Source organism: Coregonus lavaretus (genome assembly GCF_964263955.1).
Source record: "Coregonus lavaretus genome assembly, contig: HAP1_SCAFFOLD_443, whole genome shotgun sequence".
Lineage (NCBI taxonomy): Eukaryota > Metazoa > Chordata > Actinopteri > Salmoniformes > Salmonidae > Coregonus > Coregonus lavaretus.
In genome coordinates this window covers 336405-351433 of record NW_028165336.1, presented here as the reverse complement: position 1 = coordinate 351433, position 15029 = coordinate 336405, and the positions used below count along the sequence as shown (strand labels likewise).

General features: G+C 39.5%; 1 protein-coding gene across 1 annotated transcript; it reads right to left on the bottom strand.

The window, feature by feature from the left end:
• Window positions 1-1287: 1287 nt before the first annotated feature.
• LOC311115947 (NACHT, LRR and PYD domains-containing protein 12-like) lies at window positions 1288-14094 on the bottom strand (the record flags this gene model as incomplete). Its single annotated transcript, XM_084191065.1, has 10 exons — window positions 1288-1811; window positions 2415-2461; window positions 2677-2850; window positions 4135-4308; window positions 5567-5733; window positions 8768-8920; window positions 10642-10801; window positions 11095-12889; window positions 13295-13441; window positions 14088-14094. The coding sequence occupies 10 exons, from the start codon at window positions 14092-14094 to the stop codon at window positions 1288-1290; spliced, it is 3348 nt and encodes a 1115-aa protein (XP_084047191.1).
• Between the last annotated feature and the right edge of the window lie 935 nt (window positions 14095-15029).

The following is a 15029-nucleotide window of genomic DNA, read 5'->3' as shown; positions in this document are numbered from 1 at the left end:
GGTGTGTGTGTCCAGTGTGTGTGTGTGTGTGTGTGTGTGTGTGTTCAATGTGTGTGTGTCCAGTATGTGTGTGTGTTCAGTGTGTGTGTGTGTGTGTTCAGTGTGTGAGTGTGTGTGTCCAGTGTGTGTGTCCTGTGTGTGTTTGTCCAGTGTGTGTGTGTGTTTAGTGTGTGTGTGTGTGTGTGTGTGTGTGTGTGTGTCCATTGGGTGTGTGTGTGTCCAGTGTGTGTGTGTGTCATGCGTGTGTGTGTGTTCTCCTGATTGGCGCAGTGGTCTAAGGCACTGCATCGCAGTGCTAACTGTGCCACTAGAGATCCTGGTTCGAATCCAAGCGACCGGGAGACTCATGGGCGGCGCACAATTGGCCCAGCGTCGTCCAGGGTAGGGGAGGGAATGGCCGGCAGGGATGTAGCTCAGTTGATAGAGCATGTCGTTTGCAACGCCAGGGTTGTGGGTTCGATTCCCACGGGGGGCCAGTATAAAAAAATATGTATTCACTAACTGTAAGTCGCTCTGGATAAGAGCGTCTGCTAGATGACGTATAATGTTCAGTGTGTGTGTGTGTGTCCAATGTGTATGTATGTGTGTGTCCAGTGTGTGTGTTTTTGTGTCCAGTGTGTGTGTGTGTGTCCAGTGTGTGTGTGTGTGTCCAGTGTGGGTATGTCCAGTGTGTATCCAGTGTGTGTGTGTGTGTGTTCAGTGTGTGTGTGTTTTCAGTGTGTGTGTTCAGTGTGTGTGTTCAGTGTGTGTGTGTCCAGTGTGTATGTATGTGTGTGTGAATCCAGTGTGTGTCCAGTGTGTGTGTGTGGATATGTGTCCAGTGTGTGTGTGTCCAGTGTGTGTGTCCAGTGTGTGTGTCCTTTGTGTGTGTGTGTGTGTGTGTGTGTGTGTGTGTGTGTCCAGTGTGTGTGTGTCCAGTGTCTGTGTGTTGTTGTTGTTGTGTGTGTCCAGTGTGTGTGTGTGTTCAGTGTATGTGTGTTCAGTGTGTGTGTGTGTGTGTGTGTGTTCAGTGTGTGTATCCAGTGTGCGTGTGTGTGTCCAGTGTGTGTGTGTGTGTCCAGTGTGTGCATGTGTGTCCAGTGTGTGCATGTGTGTCCAGTGTGTGTGTGTGTGTTTCCAGTGTGCGTGTGTGTGTCCAGTGTGTGTGTGTGTCCAGTGTGTGTGTGTGTATCCAGGGTGTGTGAGTCCAGTGTGTGTGTGTGTGTGTGTGTCCAGTGTGTGTGTGTTCAGTGTGTGTGTGTGTGTGTGTGTGTGTGTGTGTGTGTCCAGTGTTACCATGGTTATTATTTATAGGGACACTGAGGAGTCAACATAAACCAAAAACCCTGGATAGAGGGGCTCAGTGAATGTGGAGTGGAATGTGTTCAGGTGGGTCAGTGTGTCAGAGGAGACTCTGTAGAAGGACAGAGTGCCGGCTGGCCAGTCCAGATACACTCCTACTCTGTGGGAGCTGGAGGAGGGGACGTCTATGGTAGTGGACTTATTATTGTGCCTGGCATAGTAACGGTTGTCAGAGCAGATCAGACTCCAGGACTTGTCATTCCATCCAATCCCACAGTCATCACCCACTCCTCTCCTGCTGATTCCTTTATATGTCACTCCTATACCAACCCCTCTCCCACTCCACTCTATCTCCCAGTAACAGCGCCCAGTCAGACCCTCTCTACACAGCACCTGACTACAGATCTCAAATCTCTCTGGGTGATCAGGATACGGCTGCTCCTCTCTCCTCCATGTCACCTTTCTGTTCTCCTCAGACAGAGAGAGGAATCTGTTTACTGTGTTTAGGTCCAGTGTGAGATCACAGACATCTGATGGATGAAACCAGACACAATATTAGAAATCATCATCATTCACATTAGAATGTTAACTCACTTTTCACTAATTCATTTAATGTAGATGTTTCTAGGTATCAAAAGGAGAAGTTAAGGTAACTTGAGACTTGTTGAATGATCATATGTTATGTATGGTAATATAAAACACACTTATTCCTGTTAATTACACACACACACACACACACACACACATACACACTGAACACACACACTGAAAACACACACACACACACACACACACACACACATCCTGAACAAACACAAACACACACACACACAAACTGAACACACACACACACACACACAAACACACACACACACACACATCCTGGACACACACACACACACCCTTAACACACACACACATTTCTAAAGTAACACAGACACGTCACACACACACAGACACACACATTGTCAAAGCAACTCTTTGTAAACTTTGGTGTCCCTGATTTGTGCTTCTTTAGAACTACAGCTTATATTTAATATGACCAAGTCAGTAATGATGGTGGTCTTTGACTTTGACTTCACTTGAATTAAGACTTATTATTAGTCATATTCTTCACAGCAGTCAACACTCACATTTTCTAAGTCCAGGTTTCATTGTGTTCTCTCCACCATGTTCCACACTGTAGCGGTAAGCAGAAGAACAGACAGTCATTGAGGGATACACCTGAACTCACACACACACACAAACACACACACACACACACACACACACACACACACACACACACACAGTCAGCATATAACTTAGTCCAAGTGGTGGTCAGAATGTTTGTCTTAACTAGCCTGATAACTCCAACATGTCTGATATGAACATTGACATAAACCCTCTACATACTTGAGTTTCTCCAGTCTGCAGTGTGGATCCTCCAGTCCAGCAGAGAGCAGTCTGACTCCTGAGTCTCCTGGGTGATTGTAGCTCAGGTCCAGCTCTCTCAGGTGTGAGGGGTTTGACTTCAGAGCTGAGACCAGAGAAGCACAGCCTTCCTCTGTGACTAGACAGCCTGACAGCCTGCAAAGAGTAAAATCATATTAAAACCACACTGCTATTCTTTGGTGGTGAAAATAGTGGCAGTATATTTTTTCTACATATTCAGATACATCAGTGTCCTGAAACCTGCCATATCTATTCATAAATGAATGTATCCTTATTAGAAATTATCATAATATTGCTTGTAGAGAGAAACATGCATATGACAAATATTTGAGTAGACTGACCAGAGCAGTTTAAAAAGCAGTATCAGTCAAAAGACAGACAGTGAGGTATCAGATTTAGATTGACTTTATGTATCTAGTCCCCTTTTTGAAGAAGTCAAAAGTATTCTGACCAATTCACTTATAGTGTATTAAAGTAGTCAAAAGTTTAGTATTTGGTCCCAAACTCGTTGGTTGCATTTGCAGTTTGTTTTGGTTGTGTTTTGGGTTATGTTTTGTCCAATAGTAACTGAATGGTGGATGATGACTGGATTTATCTTCTGTCTAAGTGAGTAGATAACAGGTTTCTAAACACTACTAACTGAATCCTGATGATGACATGATTAAGAAAAATCATGAATTAATTATTAATAATAATTAGTGAGAGAGTTACAGAGGCTACAACAAAACATGCTAACCTCTCACCATTACCAATAACAGAGGGGGTATGATCCTTGTTCCTCTGTAACTTTCTCATTCATCATCATTCACGATTCATTCATGATTATTCATAATCATGGTAGCATCCACATGAATGTAGAAGTGTTCAGAAACATCTTCTATTCTTACTGACAATACAAGTGAAGTGACTCCAAAATGACAGGACATTATTCACCATTCAGTTTCTATTGGGAAAAACATCATCCAAAACACAACCAAGACAAACTGCAAATGCATTCAACAAGTTTGTAGAATCACAGGCTTGATGTAATCACTGTGGGTAAGGAATATGGGACCAAATACTAAACTTATGACTACTTTAATACAATATAAGTGAATATGTCCAAATTATTAAGACTTTTTCAAATGGGAGAACTAGATACATAAAGTGATTTCATTTCTAAACTGTAACACATATACATTTTTTTTTTTTTTTTTTTTATATACGTATGAAAATAACCTAAAATAAAAGGTGATATTCTGTTCTGTTGCCTAATATGAAACATTATATCTCAAATCCAAAATGCTGGAGCATAGCACCAAATGTAAAACTGTAAGCTTCACTGTCCAAACACATATGGTGTGGACTATGTGTGCCTGGTAAACACATGTGGATCTGGTGAACAGTTATCACTTGTTGACCAACTACAGGAATACTGACCTCAGAGTCTCCAGTTTACAGTGGGGATTCCCCATTCCAGCAGAGAGCAGCTTCACTCCTGAATCATTCAGGTCATTGTTACTCAGATCCAGCTCTCTCAGGTGTGAGGGGTTTGACTTCAGAGCTGAGACCAGAGAAGCACAGCCTTCCTCTGTGACTAGACAGCCTGACAGCCTGCAAAGAGTCAAATCATATTAAAATCACACTGCTATTCTTTGGTGGTGAAAATAGTGGCAGTATATTTTTTCAACATATTCAGATATATCAGTGTCCTGAAACCTGACATATCCATTCATAAATTAAATGTATCATTATTTGAAATTATCAAATTATTGCTTTTAGATAGAAAAATGTATTGTACAAATATTTGAGTAGACTGACCAGACCATTTAAAAAAGCAGTATCAGTCAAAAGACAGACAGTGAGGTATGATATTTAGATTGACTGTATGTATCTAGTCCCCCATTTGAAGAAGTCAAAAGTATTCTGACCAATTCACTTATAGTGTATTAAAGTAGTCAAAAGTTTAGTATTTGGTCCCAAACTCGTTGGTTGCATTTGCAGTTTGTTTTGGTTGTGTTTTGGGTTATGTTTTGTCCAATAGTAACTGAATGGTGGATGATGACTGGATTTATCTTCTGTCTAAGTGAGTAGATAAAAGGTTTCTAAACACTACTAACTGAATCCTGATGATGACATGATTAAGAAAAATCATGAATTAATTATTAATAATAATTAGTGAGAGAGTTACAGAGGCTACAACAAAACATGCTAACCTCTCACCATTACCAATAACAGAGGGGGTATGATCCTTGTTCCTCTGTAACTTTCTCATTCATCATCATTCACGATTCATTCATGATTATTCATAATCATGGTAGCATCCACATGAATGTAGAAGTGTTCAGAAACATCTTCTATTCTTACTGACAATACAAGTGAAGTGACTCCAAAATGACAGGACATTATTCACCATTCAGTTTCTATTGGGAAAAACATCATCCAAAACACAACCAAGACAAACTGCAAATGCATTCAACAAGTTTGTAGAATCACAGGCTTGATGTAATCACTGCAGGTAAGGAATATGGGACCAAATACTAAACTTATGGCTACTTTAATACAATATAAGTGAATATGTCCAAATTATTAAGACTTTTTCAAATGGGAGAACTAGATACATAAAGTGATTTCATTTCTAAACTGTAACACAGATATGTATGAAAATAACCTAAAATAAAAGGTGATATTCTGTTCTGTTGCCTAATATGAAACATTATATCTCAAATCCAAAATGCTGGAGCATAGCACCAAATGTAAAACTGTAAGCTTCACTGTCCAAACACATATGGTGTGGACTATGTGTGCCTGGTAAACACATGTGGATCTGGTGAACAGTTATCACTTGTTGACCAACTACAGGAATACTGACCTCAGAGTCTCCAGTTTACAGTGGGGATCCTCCAGTCCAGCAGAGAGCAGTCTGACTCCTGAGTCTCCTGGGTGATTGTAGCTCAGGTCCAGCTCTCTCAGGTGTGAGGGGTTTGACTTCAGAGCTGAGACCAGAGAAGCACAGCCTTCCTCTGTGACTAGACAGCCTGACAGCCTGCAAAGAGTAAAATCATATTAAAACCACACTGCTATTCTTTGGTGGTGAAAATAGTGGCAGTATATTTTTTCTACATATTCAGATACATCAGTGTCCTGAAACCTGCCATATCTATTCATAAATGAATGTATCCTTATTAGAAATTATCATAATATTGCTTGTAGAGAGAAACATGCATATGACAAATATTTGAGTAGACTGACCAGAGCAGTTTAAAAAGCAGTATCAGTCAAAAGACAGACAGTGAGGTATCAGATTTAGATTGACTTTATGTATCTAGTCCCCTTTTTGAAGAAGTCAAAAGTATTCTGACCAATTCACTTATAGTGTATTAAAGTAGTCAAAAGTTTAGTATTTGGTCCCAAACTCGTTGGTTGCATTTGCAGTTTGTTTTGGTTGTGTTTTGGGTTATGTTTTGTCCAATAGTAACTGAATGGTGGATGATGACTGGATTTATCTTCTGTCTAAGTGAGTAGATAACAGGTTTCTAAACACTACTAACTGAATCCTGATGATGACATGATTAAGAAAAATCATGAATTAATTATTAATAATAATTAGTGAGAGAGTTACAGAGGCTACAACAAAACATGCTAACCTCTCACCATTACCAATAACAGAGGGGGTATGATCCTTGTTCCTCTGTAACTTTCTCATTCATCATCATTCACGATTCATTCATGATTATTCATAATCATTGTAGCATCCACATAAATGTAGAAGTGTTCAGAAACATATTCTATTCTTACTGACAATACAAGTGAAGTGACTCCAAAATGACAGGACATTATTCACCATTCAGTTTCTATTGGGAAAAACATCATCCAAAACACAACCAAGACAAACTGCAAATGCATTCAACAAGTTTGTAGAATCACAGGCTTGATGTAATCACTGTGGGTAAGGAATATGGGACCAAATACTAAACTTATGACTACTTTAATACAATATAAGTGAATATGTCCAAATTATTACGACATATACAAATGGGAGAACTAGATACATAAAGTGATTTCATTTTTAAACAGTAACACAGATATGTATGAAAATATCCTCAAATAAAAGGTGACATTCTGTACTGTCACCTAATATGAAACATTATTCTGGAGTATAGCACCAAATGTAAAACTGTAAGCTTCACTGTCCAAACACATATGGTGTGGACTATGTGTGCCTGGTAAACACATGTGGATCTGGTGAACAGTTATCACTTGTTGACCAACTACAGGAATACTGACCTCAGAGTCTCCAGTTTACAGTGGGGATTCCCCAGTCCAGCAGAGAGCAGCTCCACTCCTGAATCCTTCAGGTCATTGTAACTCAGGTCCAGCTCTCTCAGGTGTGAGGGGTTTGACTTCAGAGCTGAGACCAGAGAAGCACAGCCTTCCTCTGTGACTAGACAGCCTGACAGCCTGCAGAGTCAAATCATATTAAAACCACACTGCTATTCTTTGGTGGTGAAAATAGTGGCAGTATATTTTTTCAACTTGTTCAGATATATCAGAGTCCTGAAACCTGCCATATCTATTCATAAATTAATGTATCATTATTAGAAATGACAAATTATCAAAGTATTGCTTGTAGAGAGAAAAATATAAAAGTACAAATATTTGAGTAGACTGACCAGAGCAGTTTAAAAAGCAGTATCAGTCAAAAGACAGACAGTGAGGTATCAGATTTAGATTGTATTGAGTATACAGTCCACACCATATCTATTTTGACAAAGATAACATTTTAAATGTGGCTCTATACTCCAGCATTTTGGATTTGAGACCAAATGTTTCATATGAGGTGACAGCATATAATGTCACCTTTTATTTGAGGGTATTTTAATACATATCTGTTTCACCGTTTAGAAAATGAAAGCACTTTATGTATCTAGTCCCCCTATTTGAAGAAGTCAAAAGTATTCTGACCAATTCAATTATAGTGTATTAAAGTAGTCAAAAGTTTAGTATTTGGTCCAAACTCGTTGGTTGCATTTGAAGTTTGTTTTGGTTGTGTTTTGGGTTATCTTTTGCCCAATAGTAACTGAATGGTGGATGATGACTGGAGTAATTTTCTGTCTAAGTGAGTAGATAACATGTTTCTAAACACTACTAAATTAATCCTGATGATGCCTTGATTAAGAAAAATCATGAATGAATCATGAATAATAATGAGTGAGAAAGTTACAGAGGCTACAACAAAACATGCTAACCTCTCACCATTACCAATAACAGAGGGGGTATGATCCTTGTTCCTCTGTAACTTTCTCATTCATTATCATTCACGATTCATTCATGATTATTCATAATCATGGTAGCATCCACTGTGACTGCCATGATTGAGATAGATCATGAATGAATCATGAATAATAATTAATGAGAAAGTTACAGAGGCTACAACAAAACATGCTAACCTCTCACCATTAACATCAAATAAAAGGTGACATTCTGTAATGTCACCTAATATGAAAAATTATATCTCAAATCCAAAATACTGGAGTATAGCACCAAATATAAAACGGTAAGCTTCACTGTCCAAACACATATGGTGTGGACTATGTGTGCCTGATAAACACATGTGGATCTGGTGAACAGTTATCACTTGTTGACCAACTACAGGAATACTGACCTCAGAGTCTCCAGTTTACAGTGGGGATTCCCCAGTCCAGCAGAGAGCAGCTTCACTCCTGAATCCTTCAGGTCATTGTAACTCAGGTCCAGCTCTCTCAGGTGTGAGGGGTTTGACCTCAGAGCTGAGACCAGAGAAGCACAGCCTTTCTCTGTGACTAGACAGCCTGACAGCCTGACAGAAAATTGTGGCAGTATATTTTTTGTGTCCAGTGTATGTGTGTGTGTGATACACTGATACACGTGCACACATACACACTGGACACACACATACACACACACACACACACAGTCTTTATATAACTTAGTCCAAGTGGTGGTCAGAATGTTTGTCTTAACTAGCCTGATAACTCCAACATGTCTGTTATGAACATTGACATAAACCCTCTACATACTTGAGTTTCTCCAGTCTGCAGTGTGGATCCTCCAGTCCAGCAGAGAGCAGTCTGACTCCTGAGTCTCCTGCGTGATTGTAGCTCAGGTCCAGCTCTCTCAGGTGTGAGGGGTTTGACTTCAGAGCTGAGACCAGAGAAGCACAGCCTTCCTCTGTGACTAGACAGCCTGACAGCCTGCAAAGAGTCAAATCATATTAAAATCACACTGCTATTCTTTGGTGGTGAAAATAGTGGCAGTATATTTTTTCAACATTTTCATTTATACCAGTGTCCTGAAACCTGCCATATATATATAATTATTAGAAAAAATCATAATATTGTGTGTAGAGAGAAACATGTATAGTACAAATATTTGAGTAGACTGACCAGAGCAGTTTAAAAAGCAGTATCAGTCAAAAGACAGACAGTGAGGTATCAGATTTAGATTGTATTGAGTATACAGTCCACACCATATCTATTCTGACAGTGAAGCTAACATTTTAAATGTGGCTCTGTACTCCAGCATTTTGGATTTCAGATCAAATGTTTCATATGAGGTGACAGTATATAATGTCACCTTTTATTTGAGGGTATTTTAATACATATCTGTTTCACCGTTTAGAAATAAAAGCACTTTATGTATCTAGTCCCCCCATTTGACGAAGTCAAACGTATTCTGACCAATTCACTTATAGTGTATAAAAGTAGTCAAAGTTTAGTATTTGGTCCCAAACTCGTTGGTTGCATTTGCAGTTTGTTTTGGTTGTGTTTTGGGTTATGTTTTGTCTGATAGTAACTGAATGGTGGATGATGACTGGATTAATCTTCTGTCTAAGTGAGTAGATAACATGTTTCTAAACATTACTAAATCAATCCTGATGATGCCATGATTAAGAAAAATCATGAATGAATCATGAATAATAATGAGTGAGAAAGTTACAGAGGCTACAACAAAACATGCTAACCTCTCACCATTACCAATAACAGAGGGGGTATGATCCTTGTTCCTCTTTAACTTTCTCATTCATCATCATTCACGATTCATTCATGATTATTCATAATCATGGTAGCATCCACATGAATGTAGAAGTGAAACATCTTCTATTCTTACTGACAATACAAGTGAAGTGACTCCAAAATGACAGGACATTATTCACCATTCAGTTTCTATTGGGAAAAACATCATCCAAAACACATCCAAGACAAACTGCAAATGCATTCAACAAGTTTGTAGAATCACAAGCTTGATGTAATCACTGCAGGTAAGGAATATGGGACCAAATACTAAACTTTTGACTAAATTAATCCTAGTGTGTGTGTTTGTGTGTCCAGTGTGTGTGTGTGTCCAGTGTGTGTGTCCAGGTTGTTTGTGTGTCCAGCGTGTGTGTGTGTGTCCAGTGTGTAAGTGTGTGTCCAGTGTGTGTGTGTGTGTGTCCAGGTTGTGTGAGTGTCCAGTGTGTGTGTGTGTGTCCAGTGTGTGTCAAGTGTGTGTGTGTGTGTCCAGTGTGTGTGTCCAGTGTGTGTCAAGTGTGTGTGAGTGTGTCCAGTGTGTGTGAACCAAAACAAACTGCAAATGCATTCAACAAGTTTGTAGAATCACAAGCTTGATGTAATCACTGCAGGTAAGGAATATGGGACCAAATACTAAACTTATGACTACTTTAATACAATACAAGTGAATATGTCCAAATTATTACAACTTTTTCAAATGGGAGAACTAGATACATAAAGTGCTTTCATTTCTAAACAGTAACACAGATATGTATGAAAATATCCTCAAATAAAAGGTGACATTATATACTGTCGCCTAATATGAAACATTTTATCCCAAATCCAAAATGCTGGAGCATAGCACCAATGAGTGTGTGTTCATTGAGTGATACAGGAATACTGACCTCAGAGTCTCCAGTTTACAGTGGGGATTCCCCAGTCCAGCAGAGAGCAGCTTCACTCCTGAATCCTTCAGGTCATTGTTACTCAGATCCAGCTCTCTCAGGTGTGAGGGGTTTGACTTCAGAGATGAGACCAGAGAAGCACAGCCTTTCTCTGTGACTCCACAGCCTGACAGCCTGACAGAGAGATCATCATGATTTCACAAACACACTGTTAATTTAACACCAGTAGTGTAGAAGGACAATGGCAGATGCATTTGGTTTATTCTCTTAAACAACATATAGATTCATCTTCCGTCTCCTAGAATTGTATGGTCATATTGTTATACTAATGTGAACACCAATGCACTGATTCAGTACGTTTTTCTATTTAATATTATATATTATATACATATTATAATACATATATTTCTCGAAACTGAATATTTCTTCCTGATGATTAGTTCTTATATGTCATTTGATGTACTCACAGAGCAGCTCTGGAGGCTTTGACCACTGGCAGCAGCCTCAGAAGACCTTCCTCTGATCTGGAGTATTTCTTCAGGTCAAACACATCCAGCTCCTTTTCTGAAGTCAGCAACACAAAGACCAGAGCTGACCACTGTGCAGGTGACAGTTCATCTTCTGAGAGACTTCCTGATCTCAGGTAGCTTTGGATCTCCTCCACTAGAGAATGGTCCTTCAGTTCATTCAGACAGTGGAACAGATTGATGCACCTCTCTGGAGAGGGATTCTCCCTGATCTTCTCCTTGATGTACTTGACTGTTTCTTCATGGCTCTGTGAGCTGCTTCTTGTCTTTGTCAGTAGACCTCGTAAGTGCTTCTGATTGGACTCCAGTGAGAGGCCCAGAAGGAAGCGGAGGAACAGGTCCAGGTTTCCCGTCTCACTTTGTAAGGCTTTATCCACAGCACTCTTGTAGACAGTAACTTTACGCTTGTGTCTGATCCTCACAGAAAAGTTCCTGGACGTTGATTGCTGATCCGCCATTAGATTCTCATTGTTGTTGATGAATGAGTGGACCACATATACAGCAGCCAGAAACTCCTGAATGCTCAGATGCACGAAGCAGTACACCTTGTCATGGTACAGCCCACATTCCTCTTTAAAGAGCTGTGTGCACAATCCTGAGTACACTGTGGCTTCATTGACATCAATGCCAGCCTCTTTCAGGTCTTCTTCATAGAAAATCAGATTGCCATTCACAAGCTGTTGAAAAGCCAGTTTTCCCAGTGACAGAATGCTCTCTTTATTCCAGTGTGGACCTGTCTCTTCTTTCCCAAGATACTTTTCATTCTTCTGTTTGGTATGAAACTCCACAAGGTGTGAGTACATCTCAGTCAGAGTCTTGGGCATCTCTTCTCTCTTATGTTTCAGCATGTGTTCAAGGACTATTGCAGAAATCCAACAGAAGACTGGAATGTGGCACATGATGTGGAGGCTCCTTGATGTCTTTATGTGTGAGATGATTCTGCTGGCCAGGTCCTCTGAATCACTGAATCTCTTCCTGAAGTACTCCTCCTTCTGTGGGTCATTGAACCCTCGTACCTCTGTCACCTGGTCAACACACACTGACGGGATCTTATTGGCTGCTGCAGGTCGGGTTGTTATCCAGAGGAGAGCAGAGGGAAGCAGATTTCCCTTGATGAGATTTGTCAGCAGAACATCCACTGAGGTTGACTCTGTGACGTCAAAACAAATCTTGTTCTTCTGGAAGTCTAGGGGCAGTCGGCACTCATCCAGACCATCAAAGATGAACAGAACTTTGTACTTGTCGTAGTTGGAGATTCTTGATTCTTTGGTTTCCATTGAGAAGTGATTGAGAAGTTCAATCAAAGTGTGTTTTTCATTTTTCATCAAATTCAGCTCCCGAAAAGGGAATGAAAATACAAATTGGACATCCTGATTTGCTTTTCCTTCAGCCCAGTCCAAAATGAACTTCTGCACAGAGACTGTTTTTCCAATGCCAGCGACTCCCTTTGTCAGCACAGTTCTGATAAGTTTGTATTGTCCAGTTAAGGGTTTGAAGATGTTGTTACATTTGATTGCAGTCTCTGGTCTTGCTTGTTTCCTGGTTGTTGTCTCAATCTGTCTCAGCTCATGTTCATTATTGACCTCTCCTGTTCCACCCTCTGTGATGTAGAGCTCTGTGTAGATCTTATTGAGAAGTGTTGGGTTTCCTTGTTTAGCGATCCCCTCAAATACACATTGAAACTTCTTCTTTAGATTAGATTTGAGTTCACGTTGGCAAATCACAGCAAGCTCATCTGAATGAAGAAATAACACAGAGGATATTAATATTACGTCTGATTTAATGCTGTGTTATAAAGTTTAAATTATAATAATCTATTCTCTTAACTGTCTGTATAAAGCTGTAAATGTTTTCATAATGCATTACACACTGGTGTGACTGATTTATATCATTATTGGTATTCTCTCTCTCTCTCTCTTATTGATGGTATTATTAATGTTGTCCCTCCTCTGTCTCTCCTCTTCTCTGTCTAAATTAATCAACACAACCCATCCCTGCTGCTAGTTGATGAGGTCACTAGGTGTTGTGTTAAGGCTGCTACAATATCATTGAGTTACACAGCTACTTTAGTTGTACTTTAGCTACAGCTTTTAAATGTTTGTTATAAAACAGCATTCAACATGAGGCAGACAGCTCTTACTTTTCTCCAGTGTGTCAGCAAGCTCCTTCTGGTTCATTTTCCTCAGGACGTGCAGTGTGATCTTCAGAGCCCCCTCTCTGGCACTGCTCTCCTGCTTCTCATCTTCAGCATCCACCACTTCCTTATCCTGCTTCTGACTCTCAAAGCCTTCTGGGAGTTCTGGACTAAGAATCCTCTTGAACATCTTCAGCTCGTTCTTCACAAATGTCATAATATTCTCTTCAAGCAACTGAAATAAATCAAGTATATAGGTTATGCAAGAGACTAAATGCTTTCTCATTAACACATAAATGAATGATTGACAGATCAACTTTACTTGAGGTAAACAAAAACAAATGTACATAACAGGACCACATACACTGAATATGGAGGCCAGGTCTGTTTGATGACTCTGGGAAGACTGACCACTGAGAATCTCTGATTCCGATCTCTCCTGTTGGTTTCTGTGGACAAAACATGGGATTACATCTCCTCATCCAGGGAGTACACACACACACACACACACACACACACACACACACACACACACACACACACACACATACACACACACACACACGGAGGGAGGGAATGTTGTATTTGTTTAATATTGTTTCAGGGCTATGAAAATGGAAAAAAGGATTAGCCAATAGATTATGAAAACAACAAAAATAAATGGGAAAATGGGAGAGGAGAAATGACTAGAGACAGTGTTGTTTAACTCACTGACCATGACCCATGAGTTCTTCTTACCTTTGTTCAGTAGAAAAGTCTCCCTCTCTAAACTGTATAGGAAGATTCATAGACAGGTCACTCTTCATGGACACACAGCTGGGTACAGGGGAGGCTGGTCTCTCCTGCTTGATTGGGCTTCAACACAACAGAGACAAACATTACATCTCTCATCTACTCTGAGCTCAGATGGGGAAACATAAAAAGAGTTTAATTCCAAAACGCTATATATCCATTTTCAGAAATGTTAGTAAATTAGCTTCTATTGTTTAAAAAAATGATCAAATAAATGGTTGTGTTTTTTTACTAGCTAATCATGGCATGGTGTTGTTCAATAACAGACATGTGTTTCTTTAAAATCGATCAATTAATGGCTTAATTTTAGAGAGACAAATGTTTTTTTTTGCAAAATGCTATATATCTCCCTCACTCTCAGAGAAATAAGTAGTACTCATAGATTTTACACAGTTAAATGTAACAAATAACTACATTTTTAATAAAGAACTGTACAAATGATACACTTGTGACATCAATATTTAAATATATTTAAAAAATAACAATAAATACAGTAATATGAGATCTGTATGTAAAACATTTACATTTTATTTTTTTGTCATTTAGTCATTTAACATTTAGCAGATGTTTTTTATCCAGGGTCCGGATTCCCAAAAGCGTCTTAAGGCCAAGTTCATCATTAGAACCTTCGTAGGAGCATTGTTAAATCTCTGAGCTGTTTCCCAAAACCATCGTTATTAACGTTGCACTTGAAAACGCTCATATTCTAACACCTGCCTCAGACCACTTGTAGAACAGCCAAGTGCGTCGTTAGATGCTTTTTTGCCCTCCCGCGTCACTTTATACACAGATGATCTCCGCTAAACATAGAATCACATGGTTTATCCGTCTCTTTGTGACCACCGATAAATTCAGAACAAAGATGACTACAAATACAAAGTTGCCAATGTCTTTGCAGTTGATTCAAACAAGGGACGTATAAAAATTTGCTTCAAATGAAAACCGAGAT